Consider the following 14,963-nt stretch of genomic DNA (forward strand, 5'->3'; position numbering starts at 1 on the left):
CACCCCTTTTAATTTAGCTTTTCAGAGGCCCCCGGGATGCAGCCGCAGGAAGCGGGGCAGCCGCGCTGTGCCCACGGCTGCGCGCAGGTGACTGAGCGGCTCAGTCTTCCTTCGGGTTTTGCGTTTTAAAGCGAGGGGATAAAAAGTTAAGGAAGCCGGGGAGCAGCGAGCTTTGCTCCCTGGACCGTCCCTACCCCATCTGGCTGACTAACGACTTACTTATGAAAAGGGCATGTGAGTGCATCACCTGCGAAGGCAAAATTCCCTTCGCTATGAATCCTGGCAGCTATTAAATTCTGACAAAAGCCAGCTGTTGACACAAGAGTTTTAATCAAAAGCGCACTGTAACCCTCAGAGGGAGTCAAAGGCTTTCAGGCTAAGTGGAGTCAGAAGAGGTGGTCAGTACGGATTAAGCAGCTCGGACACCTCTGTGCTCAGCTCTCCATCCTTCTCTTCTTACAAGGGCAGTCAGGGAGGCTGTGGATTTTGCTGCCATAGATACCTGTAAACCACAAGTTTTTCAGGAAGGACAGGCATACTATTATAAGGACTCGATCTTCTCCCCTCACTCCCTACCTTTTCTCCCCATCTTTCTCCAGTTGCATTTTGTGACTCAGCTCTTCATCTCCTTTATTTAAGAAGTTGGCGGTGTGATGTGGAGTCTGCAGATGGGTGTGTTAGACACAGGACAGAAAAATAGCCAGAAGATAGGGTTTGCCTCTGACTCCGAGATCAGCCTGTGAAGGGTGTGTGTACGTGTCTCAAAGTCAAATTAGTAACGAGAAAAGGTGCCAGTGAACAATACAGAGAAAAAAAATGAATAAAAGGAGGAGCAGGATATCTCACTCTAGAGTTTTACTGCAGTTTTTCTAAGCCTTCTCAGCAAACAATCCCTTCCTTCTATTTCAGTGTTTTTCTTCTAGGGGCTCATATTGCACGGGCCACCTTTCTAGGTGGGCTGTACTGACGTGCTTTGAAATTAAAGCTGGTTCAAAGGTGTGCCCCTTTTTTATTATTTTTAAGAAAATACTACAAAAAGAAGTTGATATTTTTGTGATTTGTTTGCTTTGACCCAGTTCTGAAAACACATCTCGCTGTCCTTGTAAATCGGGTGCAGTTCAGGCTTTGTTCAATGATAAGTGCTGAGAAATCAGACAAGGAAGAGACGTTCTGTGTGCTCTGTGGACACCTGCCTATTTGAGGAATCAAAATGAACTCATTTGCAGGGTCACAGCTCAGTGCCTGTGAAATGATCTCTTTAGAAGACTCTGGAATAGGCAAGTCAAGACTAAACTGGGCACAGGTCAATTTTTCCATGTTCCTAGCTGCAGTAGGGAGGAAACCACCCTGTTAATAAGAAATCTTCTCTATGAAGCCATTTTTAAATTACAGAATGGAAAAGGTTTTACTGAACTTTTGCGGTTGTGGTGTAACTCTCTGGCAAGGAAACTTGTGTATTTGTAGCTCAGCTAGGTTTGGAGCTGAGAGAGCTAATGATTGTCTCAATTTCTGGTAAAGTGCAGATCTAAGGGCATTTTCAATCTTCGCTTCTTCCTCCCCTCCCTTTTAAGAGATCTCAAAAACAAGCCTTTCAGCAAGATCTTCTCATGTGACCTTCAGAGCATATCAAGGGTTATTTTAAGTGTAAAGTGACACTACTTATAGGGTTTTCGAGCTCAAAAATTGTGGCCATATCCTCACGTGAGTTCATAACCTAACTTGTCCCTCCACAGAGGTACCTGTAACGGGAGCATGTCACCATCATCCCACAGGTGTCTATGTCCCACAGGACTTTCTATGGATGAGGACCAAACTTTTCTAATAATGGTGACAGCTAGTGCCAACTGCAAGTGGAAGACCCTGTTCACTTTTACACTGTGACAAAAAGCATTACTAGGTCAAAGACCAGGAAATATTTTCTGAAGATCAAAGCTAAATAGTATGTGGTACATATTCTTCTATGCTTTTTCTTTTGCTACAGAAAAACTGTGTTTTGATTTCTGAAGCCTCAGATGTCAGGAGAGAATGTTCCTCAAAAATGATCTGCCAGAGTGATACTTCTGTAGAAGATCCAAAGTGGACTGTTGTAGAGGTACAGAAACACTGTATTACAGCGTATCTTTTTCATCACTAAAACATTAATTGGTACCTGAAGTCCAAGTTTTATAGCTGCTTCCAAAGCACAAGCAATTGCTAGTCCTACCTCCTGGGAAAGAGTAATGAATATTCTTTACATAAGGCTTGGAAAACCCATCAAACTAATAACTCCTCCCTGGGATTTATTAGACTGAAGTGTGATCAGAAATCTTACTGCAGCAAAATAGCTGAACTTTCAATATGTTGTAAAAAGACCCCAAAGCATTGAACTAATGCAGAGTGAACTGACTGCTTTTCATATAGTGAATTTCAAATATACTAAACATTATCAAACCAACTCCTCAGTCTGATGGAGTCAATAACCAGTGGTGGATTTTCTTCCTTAATGCCTGTAATTCTGGAAGGTTTCTATTGTGGCATATTACACAATTCCCATCTCCTGATCTCTACTCTTTCTCCTTGCTGAAGTAAGCTTTTTACTATTTTCTCCCTAAAAATGCTTTCAAAGTCTTATGTGKTTTTTTAAGTGCTACAACTTAAAAGTGCCACAGGAGAATGGGTAGACCATGTAAATAGTATATCTGTCATGGACAAGGTATTTCACAATGCTGAGGAAGACAAACTGAATGCAGCTTGTAAACTCTAGTGTCTAAACACAAAGCTGTTATTCCAGGTTTTTAGTAATGTTTGTTTACACACTTTTAATTCTGTGTCTCTTTCTAGCTGAGGATCTTAGAGTTTTGTGAACATTAACGAATTGAGCCTCAGCCTAGGAAATGGGAAAGTACTGTAATTCCCACTCTACAAAAGAGAAACTGAAATGTATTTGAAAATCAAGATCACAAAGCTATACATAGGCCCTCAATGTAAAATGAAAGCAAAAGAAGCCTTCTATATTTTTACTCAAATACTAGTTTTATAGCACTGAACTTCTGATTTCACTGCATACTAGATGATTACACTCCTACGTGATGGTAGTAGCCGTGTGGAAAAATAGGTCTGCTGAGCAAACTGAGAAGAGGGTAATCCTTAGAGAGGGATCCAGAGCAGCAGAAAGGTAGAAGAATAGCTCGAACTCCACCAGCCAAGGAATCTTCTAGCTGGCCATGACCTGTTTGAGATACCTACCTCTGCAATAAACATTGCAACATTTAACTACTGAAGGAGTCTCTAACTGGTAAGTAAGTACACGGTTCAAGAAAATTAACAGAGGTCTCTTGTCTTAAATTAAGTGCAGTTAATGTTTAAGTTTACCAAAAAATAAGTTTAAGCACCTTTTCTGTAAATAAATATTTATTATCTGCTTTGTCTGGTAAAAGTGATGCTCCACGCTGTTCTCTATATAGGTTAAGCATATAGGTTGAGTGATAAGTCAGAAAGCAAGTAGGGAGCACAGACCAAGAAAGTGAGGTCCGTGACAAGATGTTCAGTCAGTCAGCTGGAGATACTTGGGATGTGATTGGCTCCTCCTTTCCTTCCAGTAACTAGAACCACTCTCTGGGCTTTTTCAGAGTTCTGTGGCTCTTTTAGCAATTTTATCCTCCTTGAGCAGGGAAGGGAATTGTTGTAGTGAAGGATTTGTGCATTAGGAGGCTATGAGAATGAGTTACTGTCTACACATCAGGCTGAATTTTTCTCTTTGGATCGAGCTGGCAGAAGGCTAGAAGCTTGTTTCACCCTCTACACAGCACTGTTGAGAGGCACGCTTGGTTTAAAAAGGAGTAGAAATTAGGAATCTGTAGGAACATGTCATTTTTGAAAGCACTGAAATCATGATTTCATGACTAACCAATACCTGCAGGTATTGGTTATGGAGATCATTCCTTAGTACATTACTGCATTACTGCATTAGTGTAAGGCTGGGCCTGCTGCTTTTGTCAGTCATGTTTCTCCTAGATGTTCTCCTGTTGACACCCACCCTACCCTTCTCTGCTCTGCAGTTATTGACAGGCTTAATGTACAGTAGAATCAATCTAACTACATTTTGTGTTTGTCCATCTAATTTGAGATCTAATTTGGTTACTTACTTGTGAAAGCATTATGTATGTTTATGACAGTGTAAAAATAACAGTGTCAATTTAGTACTGATGTTATCATCAGGACCAGGAGCTTTTGAATTGAATGTTGGCTGGCCTTCTCTCTCTTCTAATTTCCTTTAGGAGAGAGAGAGAGACTTAATTATATTATGTTTTTCCATGGTTGGTGGTGCAAGATACACTGTAAATTGTTTAAATGGTGTTTAGGTCAGTGTCATTTGTATGTTCAGAGGCAGAATGTAAAGAAAATCTCAGAGGACATAAAAAGGTATAACGTAAATAGTATTTTCCTTACCACTTCAACAGAATGACTTATCCTCTCTTACACTTCCTAATGATCCATGATATGTAGGCAGAGTGCACTTAAGTCTGGTCTGTATTGAAACATCTTAGTAGTATAGGAGTATCAGCAAAAGCGCTTTTATATAGTTTCCATAAATTACCWTTTAATTCCATTTTTGTGGTTGGCACTAGTGACTCTAGATGATGTAACTGAGAATCAGGCTAACATGCATCCACATGAGGCTGAAGCTACAGACAGTCCTATATAAATACACAATATCTTGTTCTTCTAGGCATGATTTTATTAAAGTATCCTAATGCTCTAGAGGGCAGGAGGGGCCTGGAAAGTGTTAGAAGGAACTGTGAAAGATTCTGCTTAAAGTCTAAAGAAGCATCTTGGTGGTCAAGTTTTGCCCAAGACTCAGGCCAAAGGAATCAGTTGAGATTTGCTGTGTTGTATGGAGACATGGAGGGTTAGACCTCTATACATTGCAAAATATAGATCCTCAAGCATCCTTCGCCCAGAAGAAATGTAAATTCTTTAGGCATTTATATTTCCACCTATAAAAAGCCCTAAGAGCTTGCGTGTCTGGCAACATGAATGTACACAGCTATCCACATTCTGGGACACTAATCCCTGGTGAGTTTTCCCCGTTGGGAAATTAATCTTGAATTTAGCTCTGCTTCCAGAAACAGCATACTTAAGAGAAATCATGTATTTGTACTTAATTTTTATGTGCAGTTATACATGTGATTGCACAAAGGTACATTTAGCCTTCCACTTAGACATTTTACATTATGTACAGTTGCCTTGTTCACATGAAGTTGACACAGACATAGTAGTACATGAGTTCTGGTACTGAAAAATGATGAAAATGTTTTCAGTTCTAGTGGTATTAACATCTCTACAATATAATTAAGTGATCCAAAACTGTTTGCAAAAAGCAAGGAAAGCTTTTAAAAGAAAGAAATGTTAAGTATCCCTTTAATTTAAACAACATTTCAAATCTAAAACAAATATCTACTTTCATAAATCTGAGGCTTTTAGTTGTTGTGTGACTGTCTTAATTGCCTAGAAAAATAGCTGTTACCTAACTTCTTGAGAAAATTTGCTGAAGTTAGTTCTGCAAACACTTGAATCAGACCCTAGCTCATATAACTTACTGGATTTGTTGATTAAGTCTGTAATGTTTGCACAGATTACTTCATTTTACTTTCAGTCTGATGGATGTGTTTCTGCTGAGGCAAATCTGACATCATACAAAGTCTTTTGTAAGCAAACAGATTCCTATTACTGACAGAGGTTTTCAAGGCTTGATTTCTATAGGATGCTACCAGCCAGTTTGTCAAAGAAGGGATACTAACAGTATTGCTCCTGCACGTTTTTCTTATATCTCATTGTTCCTGCATTTACGTCTTAAGTCATAAAGCACGTTTTATGAGAATGTTTTATAAAATGTAATTGTAGGAATACAGTCTTTCATGTGTTTTTAAACAACTCACCAAAAAGAGCAATTTGTATTGTATTTCTAGAGTTTCACAGATAATATATAGCCYCTAATTTCCCCTCAAATACCAAAAAAGTGAGAGATTTTTCATGCTTTTTACTAACTATCACAGGGCACTGTTGCAAAACTCAGTCACAACTTGCTGTTAGTAGCTTCAGTGCTGGCTGCCACTAATGTCTTTTGAATGATACACAAAACCATAGTTATGACCAGGTGTTCAGAGAGGAGGAGTGTTAGCTGTTAGTGTTATCATGATTCCAGTTTGGTAATAATATCTGGCCTCCAAATTCCCCAGAAATACCATATTTTTTACTAACTATTATGAAGCACTGTTGTGTTTCATGCTAGGGGTGCATGAAACGATCCTTGTCTGTGGCCTTTAGAGTCTTTTCTGATGAAAGGTTTAATAGATATCTAAAAGATACTATTATTCCCGCAGTACATTTCTAAGATCACAAAGAAATGAGTTTGAACTTTAACTAGTGAACTGCTGTGAGCCCCGTGCATTTTGCTTCCCTCATYTTCATTAGAGCCATAGGAAAATATCAAACTCTATCTCCCTGTACCATTACTCAACCAAATGGCACTTGGGCTATGCTTCACTGAACTCAATACCCTCTGGGCCACATCCTGCTTACTCCTATTCATTGCTTATGGAGGGATTAGAGTAGATTGCTTCAGCAGTTCATCAGATAAAGCCTTTGCCTGAAATCCTGCTGTTTATTTCAATTCAAATGCCTGGCCACAGAGTTCCCTAGGGAAGAGTTTTAGTTTCCCCATATGTATGACTACTGTACACAAATATTGCCCTTGGGAAAACACTTAATATATTTATTACCTATTTGGTAGAGTATCAAATGAATGCATCAGATGCGCCTTAGGAAAAGTCTTCTCCAAAACTCCATTGTGATCCTGCCAGAAAAAAGACAGACTTGTGCAGATTAAAAGATGCTGACTAACATTACAGAAAGGACACATCACAGACAGGCATCCTGTGAATTTGGAACCAAACTCCAGATTCAGGGACAAATACATTTGTAATGCGTTAAGAGAAAAGAATCCTGCTGGGTCATGGTTAAGGAGGGAGCTGAATTCTGTTCCTCCTTATGAGTATTTTTTAAGAAATACACATCAAGTTTTGAAATTGGCACTGGCAGCGCTCGTGTTAAAAAGGAAATTTTTTCTAGCTGTACAGGTATAACTGAAGACCTAATTTCAGGTAGTGTAGTGAGCAGCTCTTATTGATGATGAACTGCAAAAATAAACAAAAAACAAAAAAAACCCAAAGCTGACATTTCAATTGTAGGCCCAGCATGAACCTGAAAGACTTCCAGTAAGGGCCAAAAAAAGTTTCTGGTAAACTGAGAGATGTTCCATCACTAGAAATGTTTTCAGAACAGGATGGAGTGTGGAGTTATAGGAATACATAGCTAATATTTTGGACCCAGGTATGTTCCCTATTGATACTGAGGTGCCAATAGTGCTGACGAAGGGCAGGGCTGCAGAAATAGCCCTGTATCAGCTGTATATCTTTTTATTTTAAGTAAAACTAGCTCTGGGCAACAACTGTTCTGCTGGGCCAGAATTATGGGATTAAAGCACTATATTTACAGTACATTCTGCCCACAAAGGTGGAGTAAGGTCTCTTAATGTGCTTCACCGTAAAGGGATTCGCCCGCAAAAGGGAATCTCCAGCTTCCATTTTAGACTGTCAGAACCAGCAGAAACTCCCCTCAGCTTAAGGGGCCCAGCTGGGGCTGCAGAACAAGCTACAAAGCTGACAGTGAGGGAAAAGAGAAGTTTCCTTCACTGAGGGTGAAGTTTTTTTGGGATGACTTGAGCAAAGTAGCTAATGTGACTTACTAAGCTCTAATGCTGGATATATATGAATACAGAGCAGGGCTTGAATGGCAATGTTGCTTTTGAGTAACAGGAGGGATTTTCTTTCTTTGAAAGAACAAGGCTAAAATCTGAGCAAATCTGCCTTCTTTTCTTCAGAATACAAGGGAATGAAAATCTAAGAAGGAAGCCAGGATTTGTCCTGTAAATAATCAAGACTTGCTTCATTAAGACCTGGTATTCCCTTTTGGAAAAGAATAGCGCCCTTAGAAGGGAATTTTTTTTAAAGTCTTTTTTTTTTCCCAAGCCCCTTCCCTCCACCCCATGCTGGTACAAGGGCAGCCATCCTTTGCTAATAGGGCTTGATCCACTTCATAAGACAAAGTCTTGACAAACCAATGATTTCTTTTGTCTCCATTAAGTTTTCTCTGTTTCTAATGCATCCTGTATTAAGAAACATTTTTGATGTGTGGTGTTTCAAGATGCTCAAACATGGGGAGTTACCCTTTTCTCTGTGTAACTTGAGAGAAAAGGGTAAAGAGTTCATGAGCAACTCAGGCAAAGAGCGTGGCAAGATTCTCTCCCACTGAGCTGTATTGCAAAAGGCAAGTGACATGAGGGGAAAATGTGAAAAGAACCACAAAGGAGACATAAGGCGAAGGGCGTGTGGGTTGTACACCCCACAGATGGGATCCCACCAAGGTGCAAGATGAAGCTAACCACATTTGCAACAACAATGAAGAACAGTACAAGAAAGAGCAAGTCCTTTTATGCAATTGAAAGAGAAATGAGGTCACTGAGTTCAATGAGTTTATCTTACTCCACCACTAGATGTTTGCACTCGTGCACTGTTTTCACTTTTATTTACATAAGAAAGGTCTACAGTAAGTTACTCTTGGCAGCATGCTCATACCACAAATCTTGCCTAAGCATGTGAAAGAAAAAGATTTATTTTCAAAGACTTCGAGTCATCAAATTCTTATGAAATCCACTCCTTTTCTCTTGAAGGAAATTACACTGGCTCAGACCTAACATGAGTTATTCAGTTAATCCACCCGTGGAAATAACCATGATTTAGATTATATCCTTTCATAGTAGGATCTTTAAGAAGAGGGATGATAACTGACTCTATGAAGAGTAGAGAAATTAGAGTTTATCTCTGAGAAAAAGAGACTTATGAATTAGGATTAGGTTTTCACATCCAGGGAGAACTTTTGTGATGATTTTTTTTCCTTAATAGGAAACAAGTTAAAATCATGCACCAAAAGAAAACATAAAAGTCAGCTTGAGAACAATTCAAAATGTTTTCTTTTCTATTTTGTTTTTCCTTCTAGACTGTAACTGGAAATTTGAAATGAACTGTTGTTCTGAACTGAAAAACAGAACTTTTTCATTCAGAGTATATCCATAATAAGATGTTTTGACAATTTTGAAAACTTTTTCCCTCAACTCATTTTTGAGCTAGAAAGCTACTGCAATCTTTTGCACAGGTAGATGTGACTTTCTAAAATTTATTCAACAAAAAACAGTTACTGAAATGGAGCTCCCAACCAGCTCTACTACAGAATGAAGCTCAGTACTTCTGAATTTTACAGTCTGTGTGGAGTGAGCTCCAAGCCCATTAGTAATAAGGCAGAAACCCAAACTTCTCATTCTTGCAGGCATAGGGCTGCTATGTCATTTCCATCTGTGAAGGACAAAGACAAGGCTGAGGGAGAATATTGTTAGTATATGTGCTAGGACTTGAATGGAGCATGTCATATTCCAGCTTTTCCTAATGAGGCCCAATTGCAGGAATTTAACAGGAAAACTTTTAAGGTATTCACCCATTCTTCTTCTGGGTTGCTGTCCTCTGTTGTTCTCCATAGATCCTCTTTTGAAACGACTTTTATGAGCAAGGATTCTCTTTCATGGAGCAAGGATTCTCTTGTGGCTAAAGCACTGGGTTTTGGCTCAGGAACACTGTGTTCTAACCAAATCAAATGCTAATTATGTTCCGCTGATTGTTTCTATATTTCTCATTAAAACAGTTGTTGGCTAATATTCTTCAGGCATTACGAGGGAGGTGAGATGTGAACCTGGATGCCATCAGATAGAGCAGGGAACGTAGGCAAGTCTCACGTATCATAAACAAGTGTTCTGACAACAGGACTGTTGCAGAGAACCAGAGTGCTTTTTAAAGCATAGCTTTAGAAAGAAAGGTTATAGATTGTTGCCTTCAGGAAATGCTTTTGATCTTTGGACTCCAAACTGGTGGAGTTATAGGAATACATAGCTAATATTTTGGACCCAGCAGCTCTGAAAAAAGGTTCAGCRGTTTTGGCTGCCGTGGGCTGAACGTGCTGACCATAGACAGCTCCTTGCTCAGAACGCTGTTTCGTCGGTTTTCTTTCTGGAGCTCCGAACTCTCCCTACGCACTGCACAACGAGCCAGGGACCCTAGCCCAGAGTTGGAATTCCTTTCCAAAGCTAGACACTTTAAAAATACACCTTATAGGGCCTTGACTGTAAGTACCCAGGTATTTTGGGGGGTCTAACTCTAATCGACTGCAATTCACAGGAGCGCACAGCAGAAAGGTGAATCACAGTAAAACACCTGAAGCTATTTTCAAAGACTTCTCTGAAGCTTTCACTGCAGGTTTGTCACCTTCCGCACCTGACGCTGGCACAACAGCATATCCCTTGGAAATCCCTATACTTGATGTGCAGTTCCTACGTGGAGATTTTGGAAAGCTAGTGGGTGCCAGAGAGAAGGTGGCTTGGGCAGACTGAGGCCAGTCGCGAAGCACCAAGGGGTCCCGCCGGAGCCGTTCAGCAACCGTTTTTAGTAAAAGAGGCTGGGCCGGTCTCCATCAGCGCGAATGCTTTAAAAAGTCCTGGTGATTTCGCTCCACATAGCAACCGCGCGCACCCACCCGCCAAGGCTGCAGGCCTGGGGATCCTGGGCCTCGAACCTACCGAGCCGAACATGGGCAGCACGCGGGTGCCAGGAGTCTCCCCCGCAGTTGTGAAATGTTGCGGTGACCTGATTTTCTTGTTTTGTAGCTGTGACATAAGCTAAATAAACTGAAGCATGTGGAGGCAATTACGCAGCACAAGTGCCAGATACCCTCATGTCTTGTTTAGAAGCAGCCAACCCGCCGTCCTAGCAAAATAAAATATTTATTCTTGCTTAAAAAGTCCCTCCGCAAGGATCTGAACTTGAGAGCCTCTTCCGCCCCCATTTCCAGAAACAGGCGGCTGGCTCGGTTGGCAGGGACGAGCGAAACCCGGGGCTGATGGCGGAGCTCCCGCCCTCGGGCACCCCTTCCCCGGCAGGCGCCGCCGTCGCCGCCGCGGGGCGGGACGGGGCGGGCGGTCGGTGTGGGGAAGGGCCCTTCCCTGCCGCGGTGCAGTGCCTGGGGCTGGCGGGGGCGCGACGCGGGCTCCGGGCCCGGGCGCCGCCGCGCCCCGCCGCTATCGCCTGGCGCCACCGCGCGGCAGCGCTCGCGGGCCGCAGCCCAGTTTTGTGTCGGCCGAGTCGGCCGCACATCGCCTTTAAGCGGGACGTACCAAGCGCGGCGCGCTGGCACAGGGGCGCCCGGCTCCCCGCGGCCGGGCCCCAGGGCTGGCGACGGCGGCGGCGGCGGCGGCGAAGAGGGGGCAGCGCCTGTTGTTGTCCCCCCCCCGTCCCGCTCCTCCTCTGCGAGGGGAGCGAATGGTTCAGCCCCGCCCAACATGGCCGCCACCATGAAGAAAGCGGTGAGTGGGGGACGAGGCGGCGGGGGTGCTTCGGTGGCCTCCTCGGTGGCGGCGTCGCCCCACCTCCCTGCCCCGCGCTGAGGTGGGGCGGGGGCGGCCATGTCGCCTCAGCGCGGCCCCGGGCCCCGCGGCGGCGGGTCCCTGCCCCGGGCCCGTTCCCGGTCGGTTCGGCGGGGAGGGGGCAGGTAACGCGCGCTCGCGGCTCTGCCGCCGCCTCGGCCGGGCGCGCGGGGCTGGCGCAGCTGATTGTAAGCTGGCGAAAAGCGGGGTTTTGCTGCCCAAACTGCGCGCGAGCGAGGGGCAGCGGCCCGCGGCCGGCGAGCAGCCGCAGCCCCGGCGGGGCCCGGCGGCGGCGAGGCCAGTCAGCTCCCCTGCCCAAAAGCTTTCTAGAAATAATCTTATAGCGAGATTAAAAACAAAATCAGTCTTCACATAAGCGACGAATTCCTCGCGTTGGCTTCTCCTCCTTGCAGGCTGCGGAAGATGTCAATGTCACTTTTGAGGATCAACAGAAAATTAACAAATTTGCAAGAAATACTAGCAGGATCACAGAGCTGAAAGAAGAAATAGACGTTAAAAAGGTATTTTTGCTACCAAGTCACTTACTTTTTGCTGCCCCGAATTAATTTCTGAGCTGTAGCTCAGCAAATGGGCAGAAAATAGGGACTGTGGGTTAATGTAAGTAATAGTTCTAGTCTGGGATTTCTGACACTGAAGATAGAGAGCATTAAGGTGGCAAAGCAGTGAAAGTCATGGGAAGTAAAGGAAGCTTGAAAGAACTGCAAGTGTATTATTGCATGCAGTACTTAGAACTTCTTAAGTGTCATTTATGAAATGTTGACCATATATGAAAGTTATTTGCAATGTTCCTAAAATTTCTTGTCTGAGGTCATTCATATCTATTTTTCTTGCACCAGTGAGGCATTCATACATTTCTTCTTCTTTTTGTCATGTTTGCAGAGGTCATCGTTATCTGCTCAGAGATGTTCTTTTGCTGAATAGGGTGCATTATTCTGATTTACTTTTCCAGTATTAATTCATTTTCCTTTAACATCAATCACAGTATTTCCAGTTAAGTTTTGCCATGATTTGTAAAATGCTTACCCTGTCTCTTCTGTAATTACCTTGTCTGATACATATTGTAAAAATGCAACATTTTTAGTTTGATGTTCCACTAGTGGCTTAAGGTGCTAGGAGTCTAAGCCATCCTACTTCTGTGATAAGGTCATTAATATTTGCCACCTTATTTGTCTTCCTGTTCTCTGGTTAAATTCAGAAATTCCTGTGTAATAACATTTCAGATGTTAGTGAAATTAAATCAATTGTATTTCACTTGTCTAGGCAGTTAATTGTCCTATTAATGAGAGATACTGAGTATTGACTAGAACTTTGTACTGGTTAAACTCCACGGAATTTAATACTTACTCCAAATTACGTATCTGAAACAACTTTATCCAACATATTGATATTATATTGGTGGGTAGGATTTCTGCCCAAAAGGCAGAATCTCTCTGCATTCATTATTCAACATGAATAGCACGTTAATGCATCCATTGTAATAATTTACATAGGACAAAGTGACCAGCTTTCTTGTGTCTTGAAAAATAGAAGCAACTTCAGAATTTGGAAGATGCCTGTGACGACATAATGATGCTTGATGATGATGATTCACTACTGATACCCTACCAAATTGGAGATGTCTTCATTAGTCATTCCCAAGAAGAGACACAAGAGATGCTGGAGGAGGCAAAGGTTTGTGGGGGAAAGGGAGTTCCTTTAGCACTGCCTGCTACAGTGTGATGAGCATTGCAGTGGAATGGTCTGTTCATTCTTTGAACCTTTTACTTTCTGAATATCTTTACCATGATATCATGTCATACTACAGATTATTCTTCCAAAGCCGGAGACTGTTAATTGGTAACAAAAATCAACAGGGAAATATTCTCTCATTCTGATTTAGCTTTGTCTTATCTTGATCTTGAAGAGCAATATATTTAGGTCAGTGATAGCTGAGACATGACTCTCCTAATTTCTGGTATGTTTTATGTTTTATGATGTCCTGTAATTGTTCATTTGGACAACTTGTCCATTTGTCCTTTGACTGGCTCCATCGAAGGAGCCTGACTTAGCAAAAACTTAAGGTTCCTTTGATTAATTATATATTGCAGACAAACATGACTCAGTTTGTTTTCATAATTAATTAGACTTTTTTTTTTTTTCCAGAAAAGTTTACAAGAAGAAATTGAAGCATTAGAATCTCGAGTGGAATCAATACAGAGAGTGCTATCTGACCTGAAAGTTCAACTCTATGCAAAGTTTGGAAATAACATAAATCTTGAGGCTGAGGACAGTTAAAGGTTTTCTAAATATACCATATTTTTTTTTCATTGTTTTATTAAATATTTTGGCAGTCCTTCTTTTCCAGTAATGTTTAAAAAAAATCCACCAGTTTCTATTTTTTGACTTTCCTGTCTTGGGTTCCATCTATTTAATGAGAGCTTTCTTATTTTGCTTATTGCAGTTATTTATTTGTTCAGGAAAGCCTTAGCATCATACTGTTGATAAAGCATCAAGATTGGAATATTCGCGCTGTTTATTAAAATAATAAAGTCAGGCACATATCATAGTTTCCCTGGTCTTGTTTTCAACTCAGGAAAATATTTATGGAGTACAAAAATACTAGAAGTGGGGAATTTCTAATTTGCACTGTATTGGCTGTTGGCTAGAAGTTGCTCTGCAGTATTTTGGGCATGGTCTCACACTCAGCTATAATGCTGCTTAAGTTGGTCCAAGCAGCCCCTTCTGGAAATAATAAATCTATCCTTTGTCTTTCTCTCAGTCTTAGCTCAAAAGTTTTGTGGCCAAAGGATAAACCGGATAAGGGAATCGAGTCCTGCCCTGGGCGGTTTTGTTTTTTTCCAAGAGAGATCAGTTCCTCAGTCATTTCATAGACAGCTGCAGAAACACCGATAGCTCAGTGCACAGAGTGGCAACAAGCTGACAGTGGAGAAAGGAGGGCTCCTTAAAGTTTGCGTTGGTAGTGAAGAAGTGCTTTTGGAGCCACAGTTTGTTCAGTCATTTACTACTTTCTATTTGGGAATCGCGAAAGATGTCATAAGTCATAATGGTGAGTCTTAACCTCTTTCAATTTTCCTGAACAACTGTTTCTAAATATGAATGCTAAGTTCAAATCTATGTGCCAAATTAGTGTCGGAATTGTTCACAGATTATGTTACTTTTGTCAGCATCCATCCTCTGCATATGATCCCTGGAACTGTGCCTCCATCATTTTGTGAAGTTGGTGGCTACGGTTTTTTTTTTAATTGTCTTAATTTCGTGACTCCTTAGATCTTTTAAAAACTATATGCAGTCTCTGCTTTTGGACTTGCCCTCTTTGATTAACGTATTGTTCTCTGCAAATATCTGTTCATTATGAATTTATTTTTTTAATTAACTTTTA

At 41.7% G+C, this 14,963-nt stretch overlaps 1 protein-coding gene across 1 annotated transcript; it reads left to right on the plus strand.

Moving 5' to 3' along the window:
• The first annotated feature begins 11,412 nt into the window (after positions 1 to 11,412).
• Positions 11,413 to 14,129, plus strand: PFDN4 (prefoldin subunit 4). Its single transcript, XM_026057317.1, has 4 exons — positions 11,413 to 11,503; positions 11,977 to 12,084; positions 13,112 to 13,255; positions 13,727 to 14,129. The coding sequence occupies exons 1-4, from the start codon at positions 11,480 to 11,482 to the stop codon at positions 13,856 to 13,858; spliced, it is 408 nt and encodes a 135-aa protein (XP_025913102.1). The 5' UTR covers positions 11,413 to 11,479; the 3' UTR covers positions 13,859 to 14,129.
• Positions 14,130 to 14,963: the final 834 nt, after the last annotated feature.

This window comes from Apteryx rowi, unplaced genomic scaffold (genome assembly GCF_003343035.1).
Source record: "Apteryx rowi isolate R43461 unplaced genomic scaffold, aptRow1 scaffold_0, whole genome shotgun sequence".
In the NCBI taxonomy this organism is placed as follows: domain Eukaryota; kingdom Metazoa; phylum Chordata; class Aves; order Apterygiformes; family Apterygidae; genus Apteryx; species Apteryx rowi.

Coding starts and splice junctions, on each gene's coding strand:
- PFDN4 (XM_026057317.1), top strand. CDS start 11,480: ATGGCCGCCACCATGAAGAAAGCG. Junction 12,085..13,111: donor AAGAAATAGACGTTAAAAAG/GTATTTTTGCTA, acceptor CTTGAAAAATAG/AAGCAACTTCAGAATTTGGA. Junction 13,256..13,726: donor AGATGCTGGAGGAGGCAAAG/GTTTGTGGGGGA, acceptor TTTTTTTTCCAG/AAAAGTTTACAAGAAGAAAT.